The sequence below is a fragment of the Palaemon carinicauda genome, chromosome 6 (assembly GCF_036898095.1).
Source record: "Palaemon carinicauda isolate YSFRI2023 chromosome 6, ASM3689809v2, whole genome shotgun sequence".
Lineage (NCBI taxonomy): Eukaryota > Metazoa > Arthropoda > Malacostraca > Decapoda > Palaemonidae > Palaemon > Palaemon carinicauda.
In genome coordinates this window covers 141,515,343-141,542,806 of record NC_090730.1, presented here as the reverse complement: position 1 = coordinate 141,542,806, position 27,464 = coordinate 141,515,343, and the positions used below count along the sequence as shown (strand labels likewise).

General features: G+C 35.8%; 1 protein-coding gene across 1 annotated transcript in view; it reads left to right on the top strand.

Moving 5' to 3' along the window:
- The first annotated feature begins 16,983 nt into the window (after positions 1 to 16,983).
- LOC137642687 (cyclin-dependent kinase 5-like) overlaps positions 16,984 to 27,464 on the top strand; it is a 94,857-nt gene continuing 84,376 nt past the window's right edge. The window contains exon 1 of the mRNA XM_068375468.1: positions 16,984 to 17,053. Coding sequence (XP_068231569.1) covers positions 16,999 to 17,053 — 55 coding nt within the window. The 5' untranslated portion in view covers positions 16,984 to 16,998. The remainder of the gene's footprint in view (positions 17,054 to 27,464) is intronic.

Below are 27,464 nucleotides of genomic sequence, written 5' to 3'. Positions count from 1 at the left end.
CCTATAGGCCTAGAGAGAGAGAGAGAGAGATTAACCTTTAGAGGAAGAAGTACAGTGTCCGTTGGATTAAAGTTTAGGAATGTTTTTGTTATGAAGGGTTTGACAACAGTTTCCAAGGCTCTGAATTAATGCTAAGTCGTGATAATTATGATTTATACATGAATATAAACATGCACATGCATACGTCTGTTCATGCACTCACACAAACATATATAGATAAACGCATTGTTTAGCATTACCAAATTGCCAGCCACGGGACAGTACATATTGTCTCTTTTATCACTGAAATTAATGGTGTTATTGGTATGATAAAGCTGTAAATCAAATCATCTCTCTCTCTCTCTCTCTCTCTCTCTCTCTCTCTCTCTCTCTCTCATTAATAGTAAGGGTAACGTCGCTGACTGGTGAACGCCAAACTGGGGTACGAGTCCCGCCCAAACTCGTTAGTTTCTTTGGTAGCTTCAACGTCACCATCCTTCTGCTGAGTCATCAGTAGCCATTGTCTTGCCCTCCTTGGTCCTAGCTTGTGTGGAGGGGGTTCTGGGCGCCATATGTGTATATGGTCATTCTCTAGGGCATTGTCCTGCTTAATAGGGCACTGTCACTCTCCCTTGCCTCTGCCATTCATGAGCGACCTTTAGACCTTTAAACCTTTAAGAGGTGTTAAGACAATAAATTATGATTTGATTAAAAAAGGCATATGATGCTTTGCAAAAAGTGTTGAATAAAGCTATTGTGTCTCTGAATGCAAAGGCTGCTATTGAGTGATAGGATTAATGTGTCTGATGGGCGTGAATGAGGGGTGTGAATGGCGGGCGTGAATGATGGGCGTGAAAGAGGCAGAAATGCAATCATTCAATGAGAGAGATATGAGGGAGCATGAAATAGATTTTCTTTTTAATTAATGGCTTATGCATTTTTGTATGTGAATGAATATAGCTTTTACTTGTGTTTGAATGCGTGTAAGGACATTTATATGCGTTGGTCTGTATGTGTGTATGTAATAGTATGGATATTAGGTCGTATCTTTTCTCGAGTTGTTGTGTCCATATATATATATAAAATCTCCCCTAAAAACGTCTGGTTTTATATATATAAATATATATATACACACAAATATATATATATATATATATATATATTCAGTTTTATATAATAATGTATCTCTCTCTCTCTCTCTCTCTCTCTCTCTCTCTCTATATATATATATATATATATATGTATATATATATATATATGTACATACATATATATATTTTTTTATATATATATTTATATATATATATATATATATACATATATATTCGGTCACGCGCTCAGCTCCTGTGTCACTCGGGTAGGGGCGATAGGGAGTAGTCATACTCTGGTGAGACCAGGGTGTGTGTGTGTACATATCTATCTAAACATCTAGCCGTCATTTTTTTTATGGGTCGCGCACACTAGTATCTGTGCAACGGAGGTCATCAGTCGTTAGCTATTTGCTTTCCGATTTCCCTTTTCATGGAGAGAGAGAGAGAGAGAGAGAGAGAGAGAGAGAGAGAGGAGGTGTTTCATATCTAATACTGAGAAAAGTTTTGCATGATTTTAAGGATGTTTAAGAAATAAATGAGAGAGAGAGAGAGAGAGAGAGAGAGAGAGAGAGAGAGAGGTGGTGTTTAATTTCTAGTAACGAGTAAATTTGTGCATAATTTTAAGTATGTTGAAGAAATAAATGAGAGAGAGAGAGAGAGAGAGAGAGAGAGAGAGGTGGTGTTTGATTTCTAGTAACGCGAAAATTTGTACATAATTTTAAGTATGTTTAAGAAATAAATGAGAGAGAGAGAGAGAGAGAGAGAGAGAGAGAGAGAGGGGGTGGGGCCCTGATAATTATGATGTTTCATTTCTACTAACGAAAAAATTTGTCTGCATAATTTTAAGGATGTTTAAGAAATAAATGAGAGAGAGAGAGAGAGAGAGAGAGAGAGAGAGAGGGGGGGGCCTGATAATTGTGATGTTTCATTTCTACTAACGAAAAAATTTGTCTGCATAATTTTAAGGATGTTTAAGAAATAAATGAGAGAGAGAGAGAGAGAGAGAGAGAGAGAGAGAGAGAGGGGGTGGGGCCCTGATAATTATGATGTTTCATTTCTACTAACGAAAAAATTTGTCTGCATAATTTTAAGGATGTTTAAGAAATAAATGAGAGAGAGAGAGAGAGAGAGAGAGAGAGAGAGAGAGAGATGGTGTTTAATTTCTAGTAACGAGAAAATTTGTGCATAATTTTATTTATGTTTGAGAAGTAAATAGAGAGAGAGAGAGAGAGAGAGAGAGAGAGAGAGAGAGGTGATATGAATGAATTATCCCTCATTGGCAATTTCGAAAAATACACGACTTTTCATCGCCCACCTCGAATTCTGATTATCGTACTTAATACCCCCACCCCTACCCCCCACCCCCCCCCACCCAAAAGTGAAAAAGTGAATAATGAAAGAAGCGTCATTAAACATGATTTTACTCTTATACTGTAGCCAGGATATTGGTGTGACAAATGAAAGCAGGAGTTAAAATCTGAACCTTTCTCATTCGTGACTTCAAAATTACAATTGTCATCCCACGCAATTTCTGTTTTTATTTCCAATTGATGATAGATTTTGTTAGTTTGATATTGAATAAGAGTTAGAGTTCTCTTGCTTGAGGGTACACTCCGGTGCACTACTCTATCTAGTTTCTCTTCCTCTTGTTTTTTAAAGTTTTTATAGTTTATATAGGAAATATTTATTTTAATGTTGTTACTGTTTCTAAAATATTTCATTTTTCCTTATTTCCTTTCCTCACTAGGCTATTTTCGTTGTTGGGCCGGGGCCCCTGTGCTTATAGCATCCTGCTTTTCCAACTAGGGTTGTAGCTTAGCAAGTAATGATAATAATAATAATAATAATAATAATAATAATAGAAGGCATTGATAGGGGCCCGTACATCAGGCAACCGACCGCTTAATGAGGGATACCCGGTGGGAAAGAAAAGGAAGAAGATGCTTGATTTTCTCTGAAAGTACTCAAATTATCGATAACTTACAATTTATATCGATACTTGCGGTACCAAAGGTAATATCGAATGTATCGATAATTTGATATCGATAGGCCTACCACTGGCTGCATCGATAGGCCTACCACTGGCTGCATCCTAATGGTCAATGCTTCGGAAATCGCAAATCTCCATTTTCAAGATGATGAAGAACACAATACATGAATCATCCTGTGAATATTATTCAATATTTCTTTGCTACATTTGCTAAGTTTCCCTTTTCAACAGTTATGAAGAGAAACAATTCTTAAAAATCCTGCAGCAGTTTTCGTTCATTATTGCAACATGCCAAAAATAGCCGAAAAGAAGGTATTGGACCTGGAAGCAGATGGACTCTATCTATCTCTCTGTCTATCTATCTATCTATCTATCTATATCTGTCTATCTATCTATCTATCTATTTATCTATCGCTATCTATCTATCTATCTTTGTCTTCAGAGTTCTTGAAGACTTTCCCCCAAGTCCTTCGAAGACGTAATTTGAAGACCATTTTCCAATCTTGAAGACCAAACGGATCCACGGATCCGAGTTGGCTTCGCGAGGACTACTGTGGAGATGAACTAGTGTTTTTTTTTTAAGATCAATGCTGTGTCGGGTAGAATTGTGTCTTATAGACAAATTACAATGGCTGTAACTGTATATGATTTGTTATGTGTTGGGCTCGTGGGAGCAGGATCTGTTACTACTTTATTCAGCAACGAATTGCTGACAACTATTGGTAATTATACCTTCTTCACAGGTATTGGGGGAGTGTTACTTGGAAGTATTGCAAAAAAGTGCAAGGAACGTTTTTGGGATAGACGGGAAGTTATGGGATTTGAGGAAAAGAAGAAGGTAATCGGTGAGCTCGATGGAAATATTGAATGCCTCCTGGAAAAAAGGCTCAATATGACTGAAGAGATATTCGACCTCTGTAAGGAAACTGAAAGGAAACTTCAATTAGCGGAAAGAAAGATCGGAATCATTGAAAGCGAGAAGGAAGGAATGAAAGCAAAAGAAGAGCTATACGAAGACGCATTAATCCAAAAGGAGAAAAAAATCAAAGATCTGGAGATAGCCCTGGATGAGAAAGAGAAGGAAAAAGCCCTGGATGAAAGATTGCTTAATGTAGCAGAGAGTCTCAGAGTAGAAATCCTTGCCAAAAACAACGAACTCCAGAGCATGAAAGGAGCATATCTTGAAAAGGAACGAAAGCAAAATGAAGAAATCGAGGAACTCCGAAGGAGAAATCATGAAGACGATATAATGCTGAATGAACTCCGGGATGAAAACAAGAAACTGCGCCAGGAACTACATGAAGTGAAAATGGAAAAGGACGCTCTGAGGGCTGAAAGCAAGAGCCACCAAAATCTAAAGCCAAAGGAGACACTTAGTTACAAGAGATTGAAACTTGAATGTGCCCAAAAAGATCAGAAGATAAAGGATCAGAAAGAAATCTTGGAAAATCTTAAAGTTGAAAAGGAAGAAAAAAGCAAAGCGGTCGAGATACTAAAGAACAAGCTCCAAAAGAAAAATGAAGAAACGAACCACGGAAATACAGATGAAATTTTACTGGTGGAAGGACTTTTTGCATATATGAACGACAAGGTCGAGGAGGCGAAGAACATTTTCGAAAAAATTTTGTCCAGCAGTGTGAGCAACAAGGAAATTGCTCTTTTGCGTATTCTTCTTGCCAAAACGAAGGCAGCTTTTGATAATCCCGACCATTTGGAAATCATATTGGACTGTTGTGAGGCCATCGAAAAGGGTCTTAAAGGACGGAATGTGCACTTATTACGTGGAGAACACCTTTCTGAACTTGGGCTTTATGATGCTGCCCGTGAAGACTTTGAACTTGTGCAAAACTTGAAGAAAAATTCAGCGGACTGTTTGCACAAGGTTGACGAGGTTAAAAAGAAGGTGCAGATGTGGAAAGGCTTCAATCATTATCAAGTTTTGGGGGTAGAACAGAATGCCAAAAGGTCTGAGATTCTAATGGCACACAAAAACTTAGCAATGAAATACCACCCTGACAGACACAGAAATAAACCTCAATTTTTGCAAGACGCTTTTGAAAATAAATACAAGAGGATATGTAATGCTAAAGCTATTCTTACCGACGAAGAAGAGCGACAAAAATATGATCAAGAGCTTCAACGACATCGCCTAAATAATAATCAGCAGCACCAGCGCCCTGGAAGACAAACGGCCGGAAATCGTGGCCACAATGATCGAGGACCAACAAGAGGATTCGAGTTTAACAATCGTAGAGAACAGAGAGGACATTACAGTCCAAGAGGAGCAACTGGATTCGAATTCAATTATAATCGAGATTTCGCCAGAGACTTCGGATTCAAGTTTCCCCAAGGACAGGCAGGATTCCACTTCGGGAATATTTTTGATTTGTTTGATGAATATTTTAAAGGTAATGAGTAAATGCCCTAGTTGAAACAGTTCCTATTAAAAGATGGATGGCTTAACCACCTGGCTTGGAGGATGCTTGGAAAAACCAAGAGGATTGGCTCTGCAGAGGGTAGAAGCTTAGCTTGTTCTAGTATGCTTTGTACCTTGATGCAGGTGTACAGGGCCTCTGTCAAGTGTACAAATGGTCGGATATCTAGATCTATTCTTCTGGATACTAACCTTCGGGTGGTTCTGGGGGAATAATCTAGAACACCGGCTCTGCAGAGGGAACAAGCTACGCTTCTTCTAGTATGCAGTCTTCTCCTTATTGGTTGGTCCAAGATAGTTCAGCTGGGGAAGTAAGCAAAGTTTCATCGAGGGAGTTGTAAAAAATAAAAAAAAGGTAATAAAAAAATAAAAATTATAAAAAATGTAAAAAAAATATAAAAAATGTAAAAAAGATAAAAAAATGTAAAAAAAAAAAAATTGTTTTTATACCCCCCTCAAAAAAGTAAAAATCTAAAAAAATATATATTTTTTGTTCAGTTTAGAATTGAAAGGAATATAATTTTATTAAGAAAAGTAAAATTTTATTTAAGTTTAATATCAGGTTATTTTGAAAATGCTGGGAATAACCTAGAGGCCTGGCTCAGCAGAGGTAGAGAATGTACCTTGCCTGGCTTAAGAATGATTTAACTGCCTGGGTTAACGATGTTTGGCTTAACTATGCTTGGCTTAACTGCCTGCCATAATTGCCCGGTTCGATGATGCTTGGCTTAACTGCCTGGCTTAATAATGCTGGGCTTAACTACGTGGCTTGATGATGCTTGGTTTAGCTGCCTAGCTTAATGAGGCTTGACTTAATTACCTTGCTTGATGATGCTTGGCTTAACTGCCTGGCTTAATGATGCTTTGTTTAACTACTAGGCTTAATGATGCTTGGAATAAGCCTGGATTAACGATACTTGGCTCAACTGCCCGGCTAAATGGGGCTTAGCTTAACTGCCTGGCTTAATGAGGCTTGGTTAACTGCCTGGCGTAATGATGCTTTGCTTAACTGCCTGACATTACTGATGTTTGCCTTAACGAGGCTTGGCTTAACTGTCTGGCTTAAGGATTCTTGTCTTAATTGCCTGAATTGATGATGCTTGGCTTAAGGCAAGCATCATTAAGCCAGACAGTCAAGCCAAGCCTCATTAAGGCATACATCACTAAGGTCAGGCAGTTAAGCAAAGCATCATTAAGCCAGGCAGTTAACCAAGCCTCATTAAGCCAGGCAGTTAAGCAAAGCCCCATTAAGCCAGGTAGTTCAGCCAAGCATTATCAAGCCAGTAAGTTAAGCCAAGCATCATCTTCCTTGTCTGCATCTTTTCTCAATTTTATGTGGAGTCGACGTTTCTGACCAGCTTTCTCAGTTTACCTCTGTCACACACCTCATCACCGGTTGATCCCTTTGATTTAAGGTCATCCTTGATACAGTACATCCACCTTCGCTTTGGTCTCCCTCTCCTTCTCCTTCCCTGTACCTCCATTTCCATCACTCTCCTCCCAATATACTGTTCATCTGTTCTCATGACATGACCATACCACCTCCAGAGATGAGAATGGTGAGTGGATATGTGGGGTGACAAGAAGAGATAAACTACGGAATGAAGTAATTAGGGGTACCACAGGAGTTAGAAAACTATCAGATAAGATCCAAGAAAGTAGACTGATGTGGTATGGTCATATCATGAGAAGAGATGAACAGTATATTGGGAGGAAGGTGATGGAAATGGCGGTACAGGGAACGAGAAGGAGATGGAGACCAAAGCAAAGGTGGATGGACTGTATCAAGGATGACCTTCGATCAAAGGGATTAACCGGTGATGAAGTGTGGGACAGAGGTAGACGGAGAAAGCTGGCCAGAAACATCGACCCCACATAAAATTGGGAAAAGATGCAGACCAAGAAGAAGAAGAAGAAGATGATGATGCTTGGCTTAACTCACTGGCTTAATAATGCTTGACTGAACTGCCTGGCTTAATGAGGCTTGGTTACGCGATCAGTCAAATATAACGGCGAAATATTTAGATAAATGTGCACGCATACGCACCAGGGTATAACAAATCCCTCTACCCGAGGGACAGGGAGAGCTGAGCGTGACCGGAATGACCGGAAAGAAATTGTGTGTGTATATATATATATATATATATATCAGGCTCAACTTGGTGCCGGTCCCAAGCCAGGTAAATGGGGACGGTTGACGACAGGAAAGGCACCTGCTATTTATTATATATATATATATATATATATATATATATATATATATATATATATATATATATATATATATATATATACATGTGTATATATATGTATATATATATTATATATATATATACAGTATATATATATATATATATATATATATATATTATATATATATATGTATGTATATATATACATACACACACCCAGAAAAGAAGAATACGTTATAGCGCGAAGTACTTGAGACGAAAAATAATTGGGATTCCAAGACTAAACGTAGTCGCCAAGTCTCTTCTTTTAACGTGGCAATAACATCATGCCTGTGATTTAGCAGCCGAATTATCATTGAAAAAATATCGCAGGAAGTTCCTAATCACATGGAGGAATTCGAGACGCATCCTGCTCAAGTTCAAGAATTACGGTTTTTATTGTTTTAGAAAAAAAAAAGAAAAAAAAATTGTCATTGCGTGCGGAATAGCGTTATTCGAGTCTGATATTTTTAGCGGGTAATCCGAGGCACTCTTTTTCTGTCAGGAAAGGGTTTGGATTAAAGAGACTGTGTTGGCCGTGCTTGTTATCTTGACCTCTGTACTTCCTCTTGTAGGAGTAGCATAGTATTAGTCTCTCTCTCTCTCTCTCTCTCTCTCTCTCTCTCTCTCTCTCTCTCTCTCTCTCTCTCTCTCTCTCTCTCTTTCCTTTTTTTACATTGAAGTAAGACGTTTGCAGATTAACTTCATTAGATGGCGTATGGGTCAGTTCTGAATCTATGTAATTAAGATTTCCTTACTTCGTCTTGTTGAGGTTGTTATTATTATTAGTCTTTTATTTGTTTTTGTTTTTTTGCATCGTAATAAGAAGTTACACTTTTGCAGACTAACTTCATTAGATGGCGTATTGGTCAGCTCTGAATATATATATATATATATATATATATATATATATATATATATATATATATATATATAAAATTGTTGTTTCCTTACTTCCTCCTGTTATTATTATTATTATTATTATTATTATTATTAGGTAAGCTACAACCCTAGTTGGAAAAGCAGGATGCTATGAGTATAAGCCCAAGGGCCCCAACAGGAAAAGAATAGCACAGTAAGGAAAGAAAATAAGAAAATGAAATAAACGGCAAGAGACGTAATGAACAAATAAAATAAAATATTTTAAGAACTGTAACAACATTAAAATAGATCTTTCATGTGCAGTATAAAATATAAAAACTTCAAACAAAACAACGGGAAGAGAAATAAGATAGAATAGTGTGCCTGAGTGTGCCCTCAAGCAAGAGAACTCTAACCCATGGCAGTGGAAGACTATGTTATTGTTTTATTCTATTCCATAGTTTCTGTTCTCCTAGGATATTGCAAATGCTTCTCCTCATTAGAAATGACTGAAAGAACGTTTGTATTTTACTGTTTACTGTTTGCCGGAATCTCCCGACGTTGAATTTGAGACTTCGGGACTAATGGCGTATAAGTCTTGCCCAAAAAAAAGTTATTTTTAGATTCTCGGTGACATTTCCCTAATTGCTCCTTTCCCATCAGCAATTTCATAGTCATAAAATGAAATAATGAGATTATCACCTTTTGAGAGAGAGAGAGAGAGAGAGAGAGAGAGAGAGAGAGAGAGAAGAGAGAGAGAGAGAGAGAGAGATAAATGTTTTACACCAGGAATTTTATGAGTAAATCAAGGTTGTCTACTATAGTCACAGTATGAAATTTTAGATTATCACCTCCTGAGAGAGAGAGAGAGAGAGAGAGAGAGAGAGAGAGAGAGAGAGAGAGAGAGACGAGAGAGAGAGGAGAGAGAGAGAGAGAGAGAGTACACCAGGAATTTCATAAGTAAATCAAGATTGTCTACTATAGTCACAATATGAAATTTTTGATTATCACCTCCTGAGAGAGAGAGAGAGAGAGAGAGAGAGAGAGAGAGAGAGAGAGAGAGAGAGAGAGAGAGAGAGAGAGAGAGAGTACACCAGGAATTTCATAAGTAAATCAAGATTGTCTACTATAGTCACAATATGAAATTTTAGATTATCACCTCCTGAGAGAGAGAGAGAGAGAGAGAGAGAGAGAGAGAGAGAGAGAGAGAGAGAGAGAGAGAGAGAGAGAGAGAGAGAGGAGAGAGAGAGAGAATGTTTTACACCAGGAATTTCATAAGTAAATCAAGATTGTCTACTATAGTCACAACATGAAATTTTAGATTATCACCTCCTGAGAGAGAGAGAGAGAGAGAGAGAGAGAGAGAGAGAGAGAGAGAGAGAGAGAGAGAGAGAGAGAATGTTTTACACCAGGAATTTCATAAGTAAATCAAGATTGTCTACTATAGTCACAACATGAAATTTTAGATTATCACCTCCTGAGAGAGAGAGAGAGAGAGAGAGAGGGAGAGAATGTTTTACACCAGGAATTTCATAAGTAAATCAAGATTGTCTACTATAGTCACAACATGAAATTTTAGATTATCACCTCCTGAGAGAGAGAGAGAGAGAGAGAGAGAGAGAGAGAGAGAGAGAGAGAGAGAGAGAGCGAGAGAGAGAGAGAAGGAAGAGGAGAATTCAACACCAGACCAAAGAAAGCCTGTTGCTGTTTTGCTGGATAACCGGGGGACGTCATTGACAGGATACTATCTTTCTATCCTGCCTGTCTCGGAACCCCAAACCGAGAGGTAGTCCTGAATCGGAAGACACCCAAGAGGAAGGATCCTCAACGGAGTCGATTTCTTAGGGCTTGACCCGACCCAGGACTCTCGGAAAACCCGAGTCTCTTTACTTTAGGTTATCCAGGACGATACAGACATAACTGCCATTACTTCTCGGAAAATATTCTCTATTTAAGAAGACTCAAACATTTTATGTAAAGTTTATAGATTTGTTGATAAATTCATAATTTTTTTATAAAGTTTGATAATTAAGAATTTAGTTGCCTTTCATAATAATCATCATTATAGCTATTTATGAATTTTGAATATGCTGCATATTAAGTGAGGATAGAAAAGCAAAAGCACCACCTCTAGAGCCTCCTCAACCATCATGGCACCGATGATCCTCCAGTATCAAACAAAATTTTTACTTAACCAAGATCTGTAGACCTTACTAAGACCTTGGCTTTATCAATGAGTTACGAAAAAAAAAAAAACCTGAAAAAAGAAAATCACTATGAGGAGATAGCATTTCCTTCGTGGTGTCAAAGTCCCAGACGGATGAGATGCCATTTTTCTTTTAGTCTGTCACAATAATCATATCTCCTAAAGGCAGGTTATCTTAATTTACATTTGCTGCATAGTAAGTTTTCATTTAGGTGAAGGCATACTAATTTTTAAAAGAAATACCATTAGAACATCCGAGGAAAGAGAGAAAACGGAGTCATGGCTTCTACAATACATCAATATGTTTTAAACGTTGCATTGTAGGCATATCTGACATTATAGCTTCTGCATCTACATGTTTTCAACGTTGAATTGTAGGCCTATATGACATTACAGCTCTGCATCTACATGTTTTAAGCGTTGCATTGTAGGCATATCTGACATTATAGCTTCTGCATTTACATGTTTTAAGCGTTGCATAGTACTCCTATATGACATCACAGCTTCTGCAGCTATAGAACCTAGCATTGTAGGCCTACCTGACATTACCGGCACATCGTTGCTTTTGTGCAGTATTCTAAAATCAAGCATTTATATTCCTCTTGTGTTTCTTCAGTAGCAGCAAATATGATCTATTTCAGTGTACAAACGATTACGCAATTTCCCAGAAATTTAGACAACTTCAGATTCCAAGAGAAAAAAATAATTAAGAGAAACTATTTTGATGAGTTACTTTTCATGAATTAAACCGCCAGAGAGTTATGGGGTCCTTTGACTGGCCAGACAGTACTACGTTGGATCCTTCTCTTTGGTTACGGTTCTTTCTCTTTGCCTACACATACGCCGAATAGTCTGGCCTATTCTTAACAGATTCTCCTCTGTCCTCACACACCTGACAACACTGAGGTTACTAAACAATTCTTCTTCGCTCAAGGGGTTAACTACTGCACTGTATTTGTTCTGTGGCTACTTTCCTCTTAGTAAGGGTAGAAGAGACTCTTTAGCTATGGTAAGCAGCTCTTCTAGGAGAAGGACACTCCAAAATCAAACCATTGTTCTCTAGTCTTGGGTAGTGCCATAGCCTCTGTACCATGGTCTTCCACTGTCTTGGGTTAGAGTTCTCTTGCTTGAGGGTACAATCAGGCACACTATTCTATTTAATTTCTCTTCCTCTTGTTTTGTTAAAGTTTTCATAGTTTATATAGGAAATATTTATTTTAATGTTACTCTTCTTAAAATATTTTATTTTTCCTTCTTTCCTTTCCTTACTGGGCTATTTTCCCTGTTGGGGCCCCTGGGCTTATAGCATTTTGCTTTTCCAGCTAGGGTTGTAGCTTAGCAAATAATAATAATAATAATAACTGACCAATTTTAATATTTTAAAGAGTTTGAATTAAAATTCATTATATATATGGTCATCATCTTTTCCTAGGCCTATTGACCCTAACGGCCCCGGTTACATTTCGCCAGCCGTCTCTATCTTGAGCTTTTAAATCAATACTTCTCCATTCATCATCTCCTACTTCATACATCACATGCTGTAAAATTGAAGTTTTCAAAGAATTTTATCAAACATGGTCTACTGATATTGTTTGGACCTTAGACAGTCTTAATTACGAACAAACAATAGTTATAGTGAAATCTTGGAAACTATTTATGACTGTTCGATGGAAATTCTAGGCTGGATATTCAGGTTAAGGAATGGAAATGTTTATAGGCCTAATAAATACGGAGTATTGAATTTGAGGGTGAAAAGTCTTTTATCTTTAAAGCACATCTCAGTGACAGTGTTCGGACTAAACTTCCGACCCCTGAAAGGTCGACTTTATATTGTTCATGTAAATAATATGTTTTAATCGTTTAAGACTTCTTGCAACACACCAGAGAACCCGCTGCTTCCTAATAAGCTATTGCTGAGCCACAATTGAAAACAAGGTTCCTAACAGCTATACTCTCATTGCAAAGCATCGACTCTAGAAGAGTTTAGCAATTCAAGTAACTGTCTGCATCTTTCAACCTCATTATTCCCATGGTATAACAGGGTTGGCCTCTCGAGGCTACTCTTCGAATCTATTTATTTGATTTTCCTCTTTTGTACAGTACATTAAAACAAAATTTTAATCAATGATTTTATAAGTAAACTATTTTTTTGAAATCATATTTAAATAGGAATAGTGTTATCCAGTTTTGTCCTTTAAAAGTTAATAAAGAGATTCATATTGCGTTGAAAATGTGCTTTATCCAGAGAGGGATCTGACAGTACCCAATAACTTTCGCAATAGTATCAATGGGTGCCTACCAATGGCCATCAAAATACTGATCTATTTGCTAAAAGAATATTCAAAATTCATAAATAGCTATAATGATGATTATTATGAAAGTCAACTAAATTCTTAATTATCAAACTTTATAAAAAAAATTATGAATTTATCAACAAATCTATAAACTTTACATAAAATGTTTGAGTCTTCTTAAATGGAGAATATTTTCCGAGAAGTAATGGCAGTGATATCTGTATCGTCCTGGATAACTTGAAGTAAAGAGACTCGGGTGTTCCGAGAGTCCTGGGTCGGGTCAAGCCCTAAGAAATCGACTCTGTTGAGGATCCTTCCTCTTGGGTGTCTTCCGATTCAGGACTACCTCTCGGTTTGGGGTTCCGAGACAGGCAGGATAGAAAGATAGTATCCTGCCACTGACGTCCCCCGGTTATCCAGCAAAACAGCAACAGGCTTTCTGTGGTCTGGTGTTGAATTCTCCTCTTCCTTCTCTTCTCTCTCTCTCTCTCTCTCTCTCTCTCTCTCTCTCTCTCTCTCTCTCTCTCTCTCTTTCTCTCTTTAGTGACCCTTTCTTATCCTTTTCCTTCTTCTCTTCCTCTACTAATAAAGGGCACGAGGTAGGGGGGGTTGATACCCGTCTACAGTATGCAGCCAGACTGTTGTTATTTATTTATTATTGCATTGGACAGAGTTGAACATAACTTGTCGCTTAGTAATAAATCTTATATTTCACTTTGTAAACATGTGTATGAATGCACAAAGTTGCTCAACTGTTATGAAAAATTTTATTATTGAAAAAATATTAGATAGTTAAAACAATTGTGCTACAATAATATTTCAGAAAAAAAAGTAATACATTAATGAAACACGAATCTTTCTGAACACCTTGATTTCGTGAGACTATTCCTGGAACTGTCTGAAGATAGTCGGAGTGGGAAAGAGGGCTTCAAGAAGGAAAATAATCTAAGCTTAGTCCTGTTGTCTAATAATAATAACCATCTATGCATTTGGGTTATCAATTCAAAATTATTACTTGATTTTGCTTATGTCGTTTTGTGTATGAAGCAAAAGGTAGTTAGGGTCGTGGTTTCGAAACTTGCAATAAATTATTTCAAGCCAAAGCTTAGGTAACAGTCAACGCTGCCTATATAGGTCTAATCTCTTGAGGAGTTTATTAAGGGAGAAGTAATAATGATAAATGAATAAGTGAATAAGCGAAGTGGTGTGTTATCTTCGGTACCAGAAATACAATTAAATCTACCTATATTATCCAACTTTAATTTACGAAGGGAAAGCTATAATCGGGTCAGACATATTCCCCCACACCTATAATGGGCAGATTCTACAATAGCAACGTATCTCGAATAATAACAACAACAACAGTAATAATAATAATAATAATAATAATAATATGGCTCTGTCGTCCTGTCTTTAACACATACTAGGGTATGGCTATATGTCTGGTAGCAACAATAAATATTTGCATCAAATCTTGTCATTTATGAAAGGTGTCTATCTGGGCATAAAGTTACGATTTGTGAAATTTCTCCACAGTCTCTTCTTCATTTTAATTCTAGGCCTATAGGCTTCATAAGAATTATAAAATCAGAAGTGTCAACTTCAAGTCCCATATAACAATAAGGCAAGGAGGGGCAAACAGCATTTAAACCTAAATCCTCAGTAAATCTCAAAAGACGAAAATGTCTAAAGATATTAAAGAACCAGGTAATAAATAATTTCATTTTTCAAATGACACCACTAGTTTCTATGTATAATATACTTAGGCAAACTCTCTCTCTCTCTCTCTCTCTCTCTCTCTCTCTCTCTCTATATATATATATATATATATATATATATATATATATATATATATATATATATATATATATATATATATATATATATATGTAGGTAGTAGGTTGGCCAGGGCACCAGCCGCCCGTTGAGATACTACCGCTAGAGAGTTATGGAGTACTTTGACTGGCCAGACAGTACTATATTGGATCCTTCTCTCTGGTTACGGTTTACTTTCCCTTTGCCCACACAGACACCGAATAGTCTGGCCTATTCTTTACAGATTCTCCCCTGACTTCATACACCTGACAACACCGAGATTACCAAATAATTCTTCTTTATCTAAGGGGTTAAATACTGCAATGTAATTGTTCAGTGGCTACTTTCCTCTTGGTATGGGTAGAAGAGACTCTTTAGCTATGGTAAGCAGCTCTTCTAGGAGAAGGACACTCCAAAATCAAACCATTGTTCTCTAGTCTTGGGTAGTGCCATAGCCTCTGTACCATGGTCTTCCACTGTCTTGGGTTAGAGTTCTCTTGCTTGAGGGTACACTCGGGCACACTGTTCTATTGAGTTTCTCTTCCTCTTGTTTTGTTAAAGTTTTTATAGCTTATATAGGAAATGGGTAAGTACATATTTCTAAATTCGGATTCTACGCAGTAAAAAAAAAATGTATAATTTGACATCAAGAGCATTCAGATAAGGCAAGTCTTTGCCATCTTATTGCGAAATGCAATATTTTTGTAAATTCAATAGCATCCTTTTTATTAAAAAGAGAAATCCCCGACGAGTCTGTGTGCTAATTTTGGTGTCTGGTTCCGGAAATGGAAGATTCTCCGGAAAATTTTCTGATATCTTCTGCACTATCAGTAGAAACATCAAATAATGATTACCAAAGTATTTGAAAAAAAAATAGAGGATGAATAAAAATTATCATTAATTAAACATAACTGAAATCTGTTGGTGAAAATTGATACCAAATACTTTGAAAAGATAAATAATTGACAACAACTGCAATAATAATAATAATAATATAAATAATAATAATAATAATGATAATAATAATAATAATAATAATAATAATAATAATAATAATAATAATAATAATAGCTATAAATTCAACTGAATGATAAAGCAAGCAAAGAAGTAAAAATTATAATAAGCAAAACTTGAAGTACTCTTAAACTGTGTATGAATATCGCTCAAAAGAAGAAAAAAACGAAAAGATATTTGTGCTTTGGCCGACTATGGCCAATCCTCAGCCTATACATTACATTCCTCCCAAGAGCTTGACTCTGACATGTTTAGTTTATTAAATTAATCCCAAAAATACATCATTTCACCATGCCCGCAAAGTCCTTCGCCATTACTATCAATATTACTAACAATGGGATTTAATTTCTGTGTACTGCTTGGCACAACCGGGTTCAAGTCCCATTGATTTCGATCGTGGCGTTAGATAATTGAAATTCAGGATATAAAAAATTATTTCTAGGGTGGGTGTAAGTAGTGTGGAATGACCCTCAATGATCCTAGCATTTGGCATAATGGTCTAAATGACACAGACAACTGCTAACAATGTGAGCCTGTGCAAATCAAATTAGGCTTCCAATGGAATAGTTTAATGAACAATCCTTTTTCAGAGAGTCAAGCTTTATAACAGAAGACTAGCAGTACCCATTTAATCCAATTTTGAAAAAGGGAAAAATCATACATCTTAGCATTTTTTTAATGAGTCTTTGGAAAAAAAATAAGATCCAGAGGGAGGTTTTTTTATGGTATGCTACAAAATTCTCCATCCACTGTCATGCAATACTTCTTGTTGCTAATTATTTCTGGACTGATCCACCATCCCATCTAATTCACTCTGACTACAAGTAGAAAGGCGATAGAAAAACAACAGGGCAGAAGAGAAGGAAAGCACAGAACCTCTGTAATATATATCTACGTGGAAAAAAAAACAGATCAATAACATACTCGTAAAAGTTAACAATTACTACAGCAGAGTTAGGTAGTTCAATATTCGACTGGTCTCGCACTCCCAGACACCTGTCGTCCAGGAAGGGGTGAAATGGAAATCTCTCTCAAACACCCGGACATCCATCAATTTATATGAGTGACTGTACTCGAGCAACCATGATCATTGTGATATTAATATATTTGGAATTTGGTGGTGAGGGTGATATTTTCAGTAAGTAGAAAGTTTGTGTTGTGGGAATTTCGTCTGTTAGTGATTCAAAGGTGTGGGTCTTTTTCTCGCAACATTCCGCCACAGCTGCTTTCCACAAGTTTCACCTCTTTTCCTGTGTTGAGTCCATCTTGTAGATTATTCCCTTGAGATCTGGATGTCCGGAATCCACTTGTCATATCCTCTCTTACTCGTTGACTATCAATTCATATGCCTGGCATTCTCAAGACTTGTATCCTCTGTTCCACTGTTCCAGTTCCATGAATTCTTCTCCAAGGGACACATCATACTAGAAGTACAGTAGTCAGACTTGTTTGGTTTGCATTCGTTCACCTGACAAAGAAATAGTACAAGTGAATTTCTATCATGGAACACTACAAACCAGAAGTAGTTTGACCTATTCCCTCTTCTGACTCTTATCATGTAGATTATTCCACGAGAACTGGAAGTCTGGAATCCACTTGTCATATCCTCTCTGTCTCTCAATGGAGATATTACTGGGTTCTTTGAACATTGTGATATCCTGTGAAATAATTTCTATGTATTTGGTATCATGGTAAGTCTTCTAGTAATATTTTTGCATTGAGAGAAAAAATAATCTTATAGTATTATGATAAAGATATCCTGTAGTATCATTATGCTATGAAACATGTCATGTTTATATTTTGGTGTAATGTATCAGAATTTGCTTCTAGTATCGTGTGAAATTCAATATTCTAGTGTAATGGATTGAGGATTGGTGATATTGATTAGCTTCTTTGATTTAGTTAGAAGCTGAGTTTTATGTTTTCTCCACAATATTTTCATCGTAAAAATGGGTGTAATAGTTTAAGATAAAATTGGTTTTGCGGACAGCTTAAAGTATTAGTGGCAGTAAAATTGGGGGTTTACTATTATTGAATGTACAGTATGTGATTGTATGTATGAATGTCTGTAGGTAATACAGTAAAATAGAAAATGGGTGGAAGTGTGTTTGATTCTAGTCCATAATTCTCCAATCACCAACTAAGATTTGGCGTGGGTTGTAAGAGGGCCAGGAGATTATTACTTCTATTTGTTAGTGGGTTTTTCTATTTTTTCACTTCATGAATATAATCCTCTCTCGAGTGCTGCATTCGTGCAAAACCTCTTCCAGATTTCATTGGAACTTTTTGTCTTCTCAGAAAGATAACAAACTTCAACTAATTGGTTACTAGAGATAATTTAAATACAAAGAATTATCTTGTTCTGGTTTGCCTGGATCAGCTTTGTAAGAATACGGTGTATTGTTAATTTATAACAAAGAAAAGGGGAAAATTAGCTTTTCGTTTTGTCTGTTGCCCAAACACTATTCGCAAAACAAAAGTAACAGACAGCAAACTAATAGAGACATGATTCCATACATTCATGCAAAAGCAATTATGAGCGAATAACAATCCGGAACAATATTCATCGGCAAATACTGTGGCCTATTTCCGTAACCGTTAATTTGTGGAAGATTCGAGTAACTTTACGTATGAATCATCTAAATAAATATATAAGTAAAAAAATGAATTAAACTAATTACACTTAATGGTATAGATGGCATGTCAAATGATAACTAGTTACTTGTCTCCTAAACATTGTAAATTTTCTTGTATTCGAGAAAAGGTCACCATTGGCTGGTTATAACCAAGATCTACATACGCACTTTGGTTATAACTACTGGCACCGATAAGGAAAGCATTCCAGTTGGGAAAAAATGAGAAGTCAAATAATTATGAATGAAAGGTTAAAATGAATATAAGAAAGTAGAATGTGTAAATATATATGTTAAAGGCGTTCGATTCAAATTACCGCATTTAATCAAGATACCTTTATTTGTGTGAAGCTCGTATACTTTGTACTTTATCGTACAGTAATTCATATTACCCCCCCCCCCCCCTTGATACCTTGTATGTATTTGATCCACGAAATCATATGATGTAAGATATCTTTTCATTTGTGATTCGGGATTACAAAGAACTGGAAAGATTTTGGTGATACAATCTATAGAGCGGTTTTTTTTCATATTAATTTATACTATGAACGGCAGTCATGGGATATGGCCTTGAATAAAATCGATGATTGGTTTAGCTTGAGACTGTCTAATTACACAATATTTCCCGACTATAAAATGTCGGCTAATCAAGACCAACTTATCCCACATTATAGTCGTTGCCAAAGGGATAAAGGGAGATGCTTTGGATAAAGCAAGTAACGTCGTTTGTGGAAATCCTGAAAATAATAGTTTCTCGTAACTCATAACTCATACGCATAAATATTTTGCAAATTAGATGGAAAATCATTGGAGTAAATACAAAAATGAGAATACGTTAGCTCCAAAATATATTAATTACCCGTTATTAGTGATTGACCACGTTAGCTTGAAATGGGAGGTAACAATTTAAAAAAAATAGAATCCAACTAACTGCTTTTTACTTTATGTAATGTTTTCTGTCCTTGTTATACACGGAAAAGACTCCCGCCCTACAGGACCTACAAGATATATTTGTCGTATACATTCTCATTTTACTTAACTTTGAGGGTTGTTTTCCTGGTCCTATGTAATATAGGGCATAGACAAGATATGTTTGCCATACAGCGTATTCGCCGTGAACTGCCAAATCCACATTATCGATGCACTTCAAAAACAAGAAAGTCTTCAACTTCTTTTTGAAGGGCTTAATATTTAAAGTCCTTCGGATGTCTATTGTGGGAGCTTATTATACAATCTAGGGACCGCTTATTTAAAAGCTCTAGAACCTATAGTAGAGGTATATCTTTGCTTCAATAACTTGAAACCATCTGTAACTATTTTTGTGTCGGTACAATTTGTGGGTGGCACGATGTGTAGCAATTTTAGATATTTTGGACGTCCGGTTCTGATAACTTGAGTAATAATATTGCACATTCTCTCTCTATTCAGGCTTTAATAGGCAGCCAGTGTAATTACAATTAGTATGTGAACAATCATCTCTCAGTCGGACCCCTTTTATCAATCTTGCTCCTCTGTTTATTATGTGTTGTAATTTTTAAGTTGCACTTTTACTTTTGGTAGATTGTAATGGATGAAGCTACAGTAGTCAGTCCTCGCAATAGCGCAGTTAATCACGACTGTCTTTTCAGAATGTCTCCAGATACTTCTTTACGAAAACAATGTTTCTAAGGTGATGTCCAGCGTTTTGTATTACATTGTTTATTTGAGCATTGAGGGGTACCAGACTTTGAGATCTCAAAAACACATAAACTCATCACCTTTAATGTTAATATAAATTGCACCAGAGTATTGAAAAAATGGATCACATATAGGGAACGGGAAAATTTTGATGCTGAGAATTTCATTGAAGCTAGTGTAGCGCAAATGTCTTGTGTGAACACACAATGTGAACATATGGTAGACATAGAATGTGTTGGGTGCTATACCAAGAAATACAACGACAATTTTGGAAAAATGTCCGATACCATGTGTCCCATAAAGAACAAACAAATAGTGGTACGCGAAAATGTTAGATGGTATAATAGTGAGCTATTAAAGGCAAAAAGACACAGACGTAAGATGGAAGGTAGATGGAAAAGAGCCAAATCCTTACAAGCCAGAAATCTATATAATAAGGCCAGAAATGACTATAACATCCTGTTAGAAAAAACAAAAAGAAAATTCTACAACGGCGAATGTAAAAAAAAACAATAACATGAAGGACTTTCACAAAAACCTTGATGATTTGATGGGATTAAAGAAAAAACATGTCTTGCCTGACAATGTTTGTGCAGAGAGTTTTGCTATATTCTTTAGTGAAAAAATTGATAAAATCTATAGAGGCTTCCCCCAAAATCACTATGCCAGTGAAGGAGGGAAAGAAGTTAATAAAATTTAAGGAAATAAATATGTGCGACTTGTTAAAGGTTATGAGAGAGATGAAGAATACATATTGTGGAAACGACCCTTTCCCAAACAGTTCAATAAGTGAAGCTCCAAACAAGCAAGTTGTATATAATATTTACCTGAACATAATTAACCTAAGTATATCACAATCCTGTTTTCCTAGCTGTGAAAAAACTGCGTTGATCAAACCAATTTACAAAGGGAAAGGTGATGTAAACGAGCTAAATTCATATAGGCCCATTTCAAATTTATCCTACATGTCAAAGCTTATTGAAAAAGTCATAAGTGAGCAATTATGGGCGCATATTGACGAGTTAGAGGTATTCCCGGAAAATCAATCGGCCTACAGAGCTAATCATTCTACAAAAACTACTTTGTGCTCAATAATGAATGATATGATAGGTCTTCTTGATGGGGGAAAGTGTGGAATTTTAATTATGTTAGATCTTAATGCTGCTTTTGACACTGTTGTGCACGAGTACTTACTTGACGACTTAGTCTATTGGAGTGACTGAGGAAGCACTGAAATTTTTGCGAAGTTACTTAGTGAACAGGAAGACTATTGTAGAAGTTTCTGGAAACCGATCCAATGAGAGAATTCTTATGAAGGGTGTACCACAGGGTAGTGTCCTGGGCCCTATCTTGTTTAACATATATACTATCGAGCTATCACACATCTTGAAAAAACAAAAAGTGGGTTTTAAACTATATGCAGATGATACTCAGTTTTACCTCTCAATTTCAACAACACAAGATACAGAGAAGAAAATTGATGAGATAATGACTGAAATAAAAACATGGATGCAGAGGAAAAAGCTCAAATTAAATGATGATAAAACAGAATGTATGTTCTTTGGCACAAAGGTGGCTTTGAAGAATTACCAGTTAATTCAAAGTATAAAAATTGGTGATGCTGATGTTGGGATTGTGCCTGTTGTGAAACATTTGGGTGTACTGATAGACTGTAATTTGTCAATGAAGGACCAAATTGTGAACACAGTGAAAGTGTGTAACTATCACCTGAGAAACATAGCATTTATTAGAAAATATTTAACAGAGGGCAGTACAAAAATTTTAGTGATGAGTCACGTAATATCAAGGCTTGATTATTGCAATTCTCTGTACTACAAATTGCCCAATACACTACTAAGAAAGCTTCAAAATGTGCAAAACCGGGCGGCTAGACTGATAAAAGGCATTAAATTTCGGGAGAGAATAACTCCTGCACTGATCGATCTACATTGGTTACCTGTTAAGGCTAGAATTGAATTTAAAATTTGCTTGTTGACTCACAAAGCACTTACAAGTGATAAGCCTAAATATCTTCGTGATTGCTTGGTCCCCTACCCTGAAGCTACCAGCGCCGCTGCAAGAGTTAGTCATGCAGATGACCCACATAGACTATTCGAAATTAGTGTGAATCATGCAATAGGAGGAAGAACGTTCAGTTATGCTGCACCGAGACTCTTTAACGACCTTCCACTCGATGTCAAGAATAGCAATAATGTGGCAGCTTTCAAGAAAAACCTGAAGACTTATCTTTTTAGAAAGTGTTATAATAGTGACCTGAAAACTATTAAGCCTGAATACAAATGCTAGCGAAATAACTGATAACGATACAGAGCAAAATATTAACTGGAAAGAAATTATTTTTTCACACACCAAGGCCCGCCTGAACAGACCTTTAGTGTTTGATGGAGGGCGAGAAATAAACCCGTAAAAGTAAATTAGACAAGCGATATACTTAAGTCACGAACGCTACTATATCTTGATTAGATTTTCATTGATATTTATTTTGATGTCGCCCAAATTTCTGAAGCTGTTTCGTTTTCTCTTCCAATCATCATAAGCTCCCTTTTATTTATTTATTTATTTATTTATTTTTTTTTTTTTTTTTTTTTTGGTGGGGGTGGGTGTTGAATGTCATCCAATCGTTAATAGTAGTAAGAACATGGTTTAAAGTTTCAACAGTATCATCAATATAATTTATGGAGTACTCAAGATGGACTTATTGTATAGATACAAAATAAGATTAGGCCAAGTACACACTCTTGAGGTACCCCTCTGTTTAATAGTTTATATGATAAATGAGAGTTTCTAATCCGTACACAGTAGTTTCTATCAACCAAGTAATTTTTTTTAGATACTCAAAAGCTTCCTCTTTAATACCATGACTGCAAATCAAGTAGCAGTTCATGCACAACTTTACCAAAAGCAGTACTAATATTGAGTAATATTAAGATGCCACATTTGTTCTTATCCGTATAGAGTAATCCCCGTTAATTACCAAATCTTCAGGGGCAGTTTAAAAATAAACGTCTTTAACTCCTTGAAAGCCTTTATGTCATCAGTCATTCCTATTCCAAGTCGACGCCTGATATACAATTCTTGGGCCGCTTATTTGAATATTACTACCTTACTTATTTGAGCACAGAGACAAATTACAGGTCACTGACTCGACTAGATATCGCGACCAAGTGTTATTAACATTTACTTCAATGTCACAGAGGTTTCTTGTGATTTTCCATCCCTACCACCATAAACTCAGTTTATTTGAATTTAGTTTTAGTTGCTTGATTGTCATCCGTTCCCTACCACCTGTAAGAACGTGTTATAGATTATCAATAGCTGAATTTTGCTCCGTGTTTCTGTAATAATTGTGATACACCAATAGTTTAAATTCTAAATAGGATTATGCCCATTACAGTTCCCATGGGACATCCTTCTGGTTAATGAGCTATATGATGAAAGAGTTTTCAATTCGTACACAGTAGTTTGTATCAACTAAATAATCTTTTAGATTATCAAAAGTTTAATCATCAATACCAGTGAATCGTAAATAAGTACTTAGTAGTGCATGCACAACCAAACTGAAAACAGTACTAAATTAAAAGTATTTGTCCTCACTTTTATTTACAGTAGATCATTTTATTATCTGTATGCTGACAGATTATCCGGTATTGCATTTATTCATCCTAAATTACTAACTAGTTATTCAAGAATTACGTATAGCATTTTTGAAACAGACAAGATTCGAAATAGGTATGCATGAACTTCGTTTTGGAACAGTTCTGAAGCTGGAATCATAATAACTCTGTAACAACGCTCTTTATTATAGGTATTGTTAATTCATTCTGATCTTATTTTTTATAACTTGGAATTCTTAGTCTACAGTAAATGGAGGCATTTGAGAAACGAGAATTGGCTGATCAGAGTGTTAATTCGGTTTTATGTTTACTTGTTTACTTGTTTTGGGTTTAAATCCAACCCTCCACTGAAGTCGAGTGAACTACTTCTCGGGCGGGTCCATAGTAATCATCTAACAAAACATTTTCATTATAACTTATACAATTCTTTGATTGTAGCATCTTCCAAATCATATGATCTTGTGAAAAGTAATGTCTTTAGTTTCTTCTTAAATTCAATTGCTCCCTTTAGGTCCTTCATTTCAGTTGGCAGTTTATTATAGTGTCTAGGCGCACAGTAGCTAAAAGCCCTTTCACCAAATTTACTATTTGTTCTTGGTTCAGATAGCCTATGTTTGTCACTCATGTGTCTTGTGTTAACATTTGTTTCTAGTTCTAGTTTATTCAGGCATTCTTTTAAATATTTTGGTTCAGTATCTTAAACGTTAGTAAGAGTAGCTTGTATTCAATTCTCGCTTTTACCGGTAGCCAGTGTAATTTAATTAGTGCAGGGGTAATTCTTTCCCTATTGTGTAGTCCATTTATTAATCTAGCGGCTCTGTTTTGTACTCTCTGAATTTTCTTCAGCTGATAATTTGGTAAGCCATAGAATAGTGAGTTGCAGTAATCAATTCTTGAAAATATGTGGTGATTAATGAGTACGGCCATAGATTTTTCACCTAAGTATTTACTAATAAATGCTATGTTTCTAATATGATAGTTACAATTTCTTACCATATTATTTATATGTTCGTTCATTGTCAGTCTATCATCCATGATTACTCCAAGATTCCTGACAGATTTCTTTAGGTCAATGATCGATTGACCTATTTCAATTCTTTGGAAGCATTCGATTCTTTTTATATCTTTTTCATTTCCAAAAATAATACATTCACTTTTGTCTTCATTGAGCTTGAGCTTTTTTGTTAACATCCAAGCCTTAATGTCATTCATTATTTCATGTATCTTTCTTTTAGCTTCATCAACTGATTCTATTGGGAAATAGAATTGTGTATCATCAGCGTATATTTTAAACTTAACTCTGTGAGTTTCAAGTATATTTGCCAGTTCAATCGTGTAAATTTCAAACAGGAGAGGACCTAGTACACTGCCTTGAGGTACCCCTTTGGTTAGTTTTCTTGTCTCAGATTCAACATTTGATATTACTACTTTAACTTTGCGGTTTTCAAGATAACTCACAAACCAGTCGTGTGCTCGTTCTACGATGCCCACAGCTTTAAGGTCTTCCATCAGATATGTATGTTCTACAGTATCAAATGCTGCACTTAGATCAAGCATTACAAGAATGCAACACTTGCCATTTGTTATAATTTCTGTTATGTCATTTTTTATCGCTAACACTGTTGTTTCTGTGGAGTAATTTTCTCTGTATGCTGATTGATCATCAGGTATGGCATTAGATTTTTTCAGATATTTCCAGGTTTGTTCGTGTACAGCAGTTTCAATAATTTTCGAAAAATATGACAGATTTGATATTGGCCTATATGAACTTAAATTGTCTGCATCACCTTTTCCTTTATACACAGGCTTGATACATGCAACTTTTTCACAATCAGGGAAAACTGCCTGTGTTAGACTCATATTTACCATGTTTCGGTAGATCTCTTGTAGTCTGGTTTCTTCATCTTTTACATCATTAATTGGAAATGGATCATTTCCGCAGTAGGTTTTTTTTACTTTCTTTATTATTCTCATATAATCACTCTGACTTAACTCTTTGAATACCCTTAGCTTATTTACACCTGTTACTGATGTATTCCTTCGCTCTGTTGTGCTGATGTTGTGAAAACTGGAGCAGATTTGATTTATTTTTTCCTCAAAATAATCAATAAAATCATTTACTAGGCATTTAGGATCATTAGTTATGTCAGGCAACACTATTTCTGTCTTTAGACCTAATAGTTTCTTTAGGTTGTTATGTATTTTCCGTGGGTCATTTTCATTGCACACTTTTTTATAATAGGCCTTTTTTTTTAACTAAGATAAGGTAATTGTAGCAATTTCTAGCTGCTTTGTAATGTTGCCAGTTTTCATTATTTTTATTTCTTTTCCATTTATCCTCCATTTTTCTTTTTCTTTTTTTCTCTTCGTGTAATTCATTATCAAACCAGTTCGATTTTTCTTTAATTGTGATTATTTTTGTTATTTCCGGGCACCTATTATTATAATTAGTTGTAAGTATAGTTTTACTTCTATCAGTAATGCAGGTTATACAGGATTGTTTCTCTACGAGGGTGTGCTTCTCTTCACAGTTACAGACTGGTGTTATCCTTTTTATATCCTTTAGGCTTTGTTCAATGAACTCTTTTGGATCAAAGTTAGTCTTAATTCTGTATGTGATTTCCTTCTGTATTGCATTATTTTTTCTAACGTCTATTTCAAAAGATATCAACTTATGCATTGGGGATATAGAGCAGTCAGGTTCAATCTCCATATTTAGTATGATGTTGTTGTTTCTGTTTACTATAACTAGATCTAGTATATGATTAGACTGAGCTGTTGGTTCAGACACTATGTTTTCAAGGTCGTGGTTGTCAATCAATTCTCTAAATTCATTGACATATGGGTCTACTCTGTTATCAAGATGTAGGTTGAAATCACCACATATAACTATATTTCGATTGTCATTCAATGTATCTAGTAAGTTATTAAATTCATCTAGAAACATTCTTTTGCTTTTGCTCGGTGGTCTATAGAGTATAACTATTTGTAGATTTACATTTCGAGATAAAATTTTAATATTCATATATTCAAATGAATTAACTATGAGATGATTTCTTACTGTAACTTTGTATGATTTCTTAATTAAGATTCCAATGCCACCACCTCTTCTGTTTTCTCTTGGTTCAAGATAAAAGTTATAAGATTTAGGTGTCATTTCAATTATTTTCGATCTGTCACTCACATTACCACTCAGCCAAGTTTCAGTTAATAAGCAAATATCCACATCTTGATCACTTACGATTTCCTTAATGATATGAGTTTTATTGCCAATGGATTGTATATTTATTAGATTACATATTTTCTTAATCGAAGCCATGGTCAGTATTGTTTCTGGCTCTTATTATTTCTTGTTTATAAACTTCACAGTTTACTTTGTCATAGGATTTATGTTCTGTGTCATCATAGTTCTTTCTCACACAATTTATGCATTTAACTTCAACAACATTGCAATGACCCGCTTTATGTTCTCTCGCGCACTTGGGGCACGACTGTTTATTCTTGCAATTTGCTGCACTATGCCCAAATTCCTAGCATTTGTAACACTGGTAGGGCATGTAATGATCGTAAACATTACATATTCTATATGTGGTACTAAGTTTAT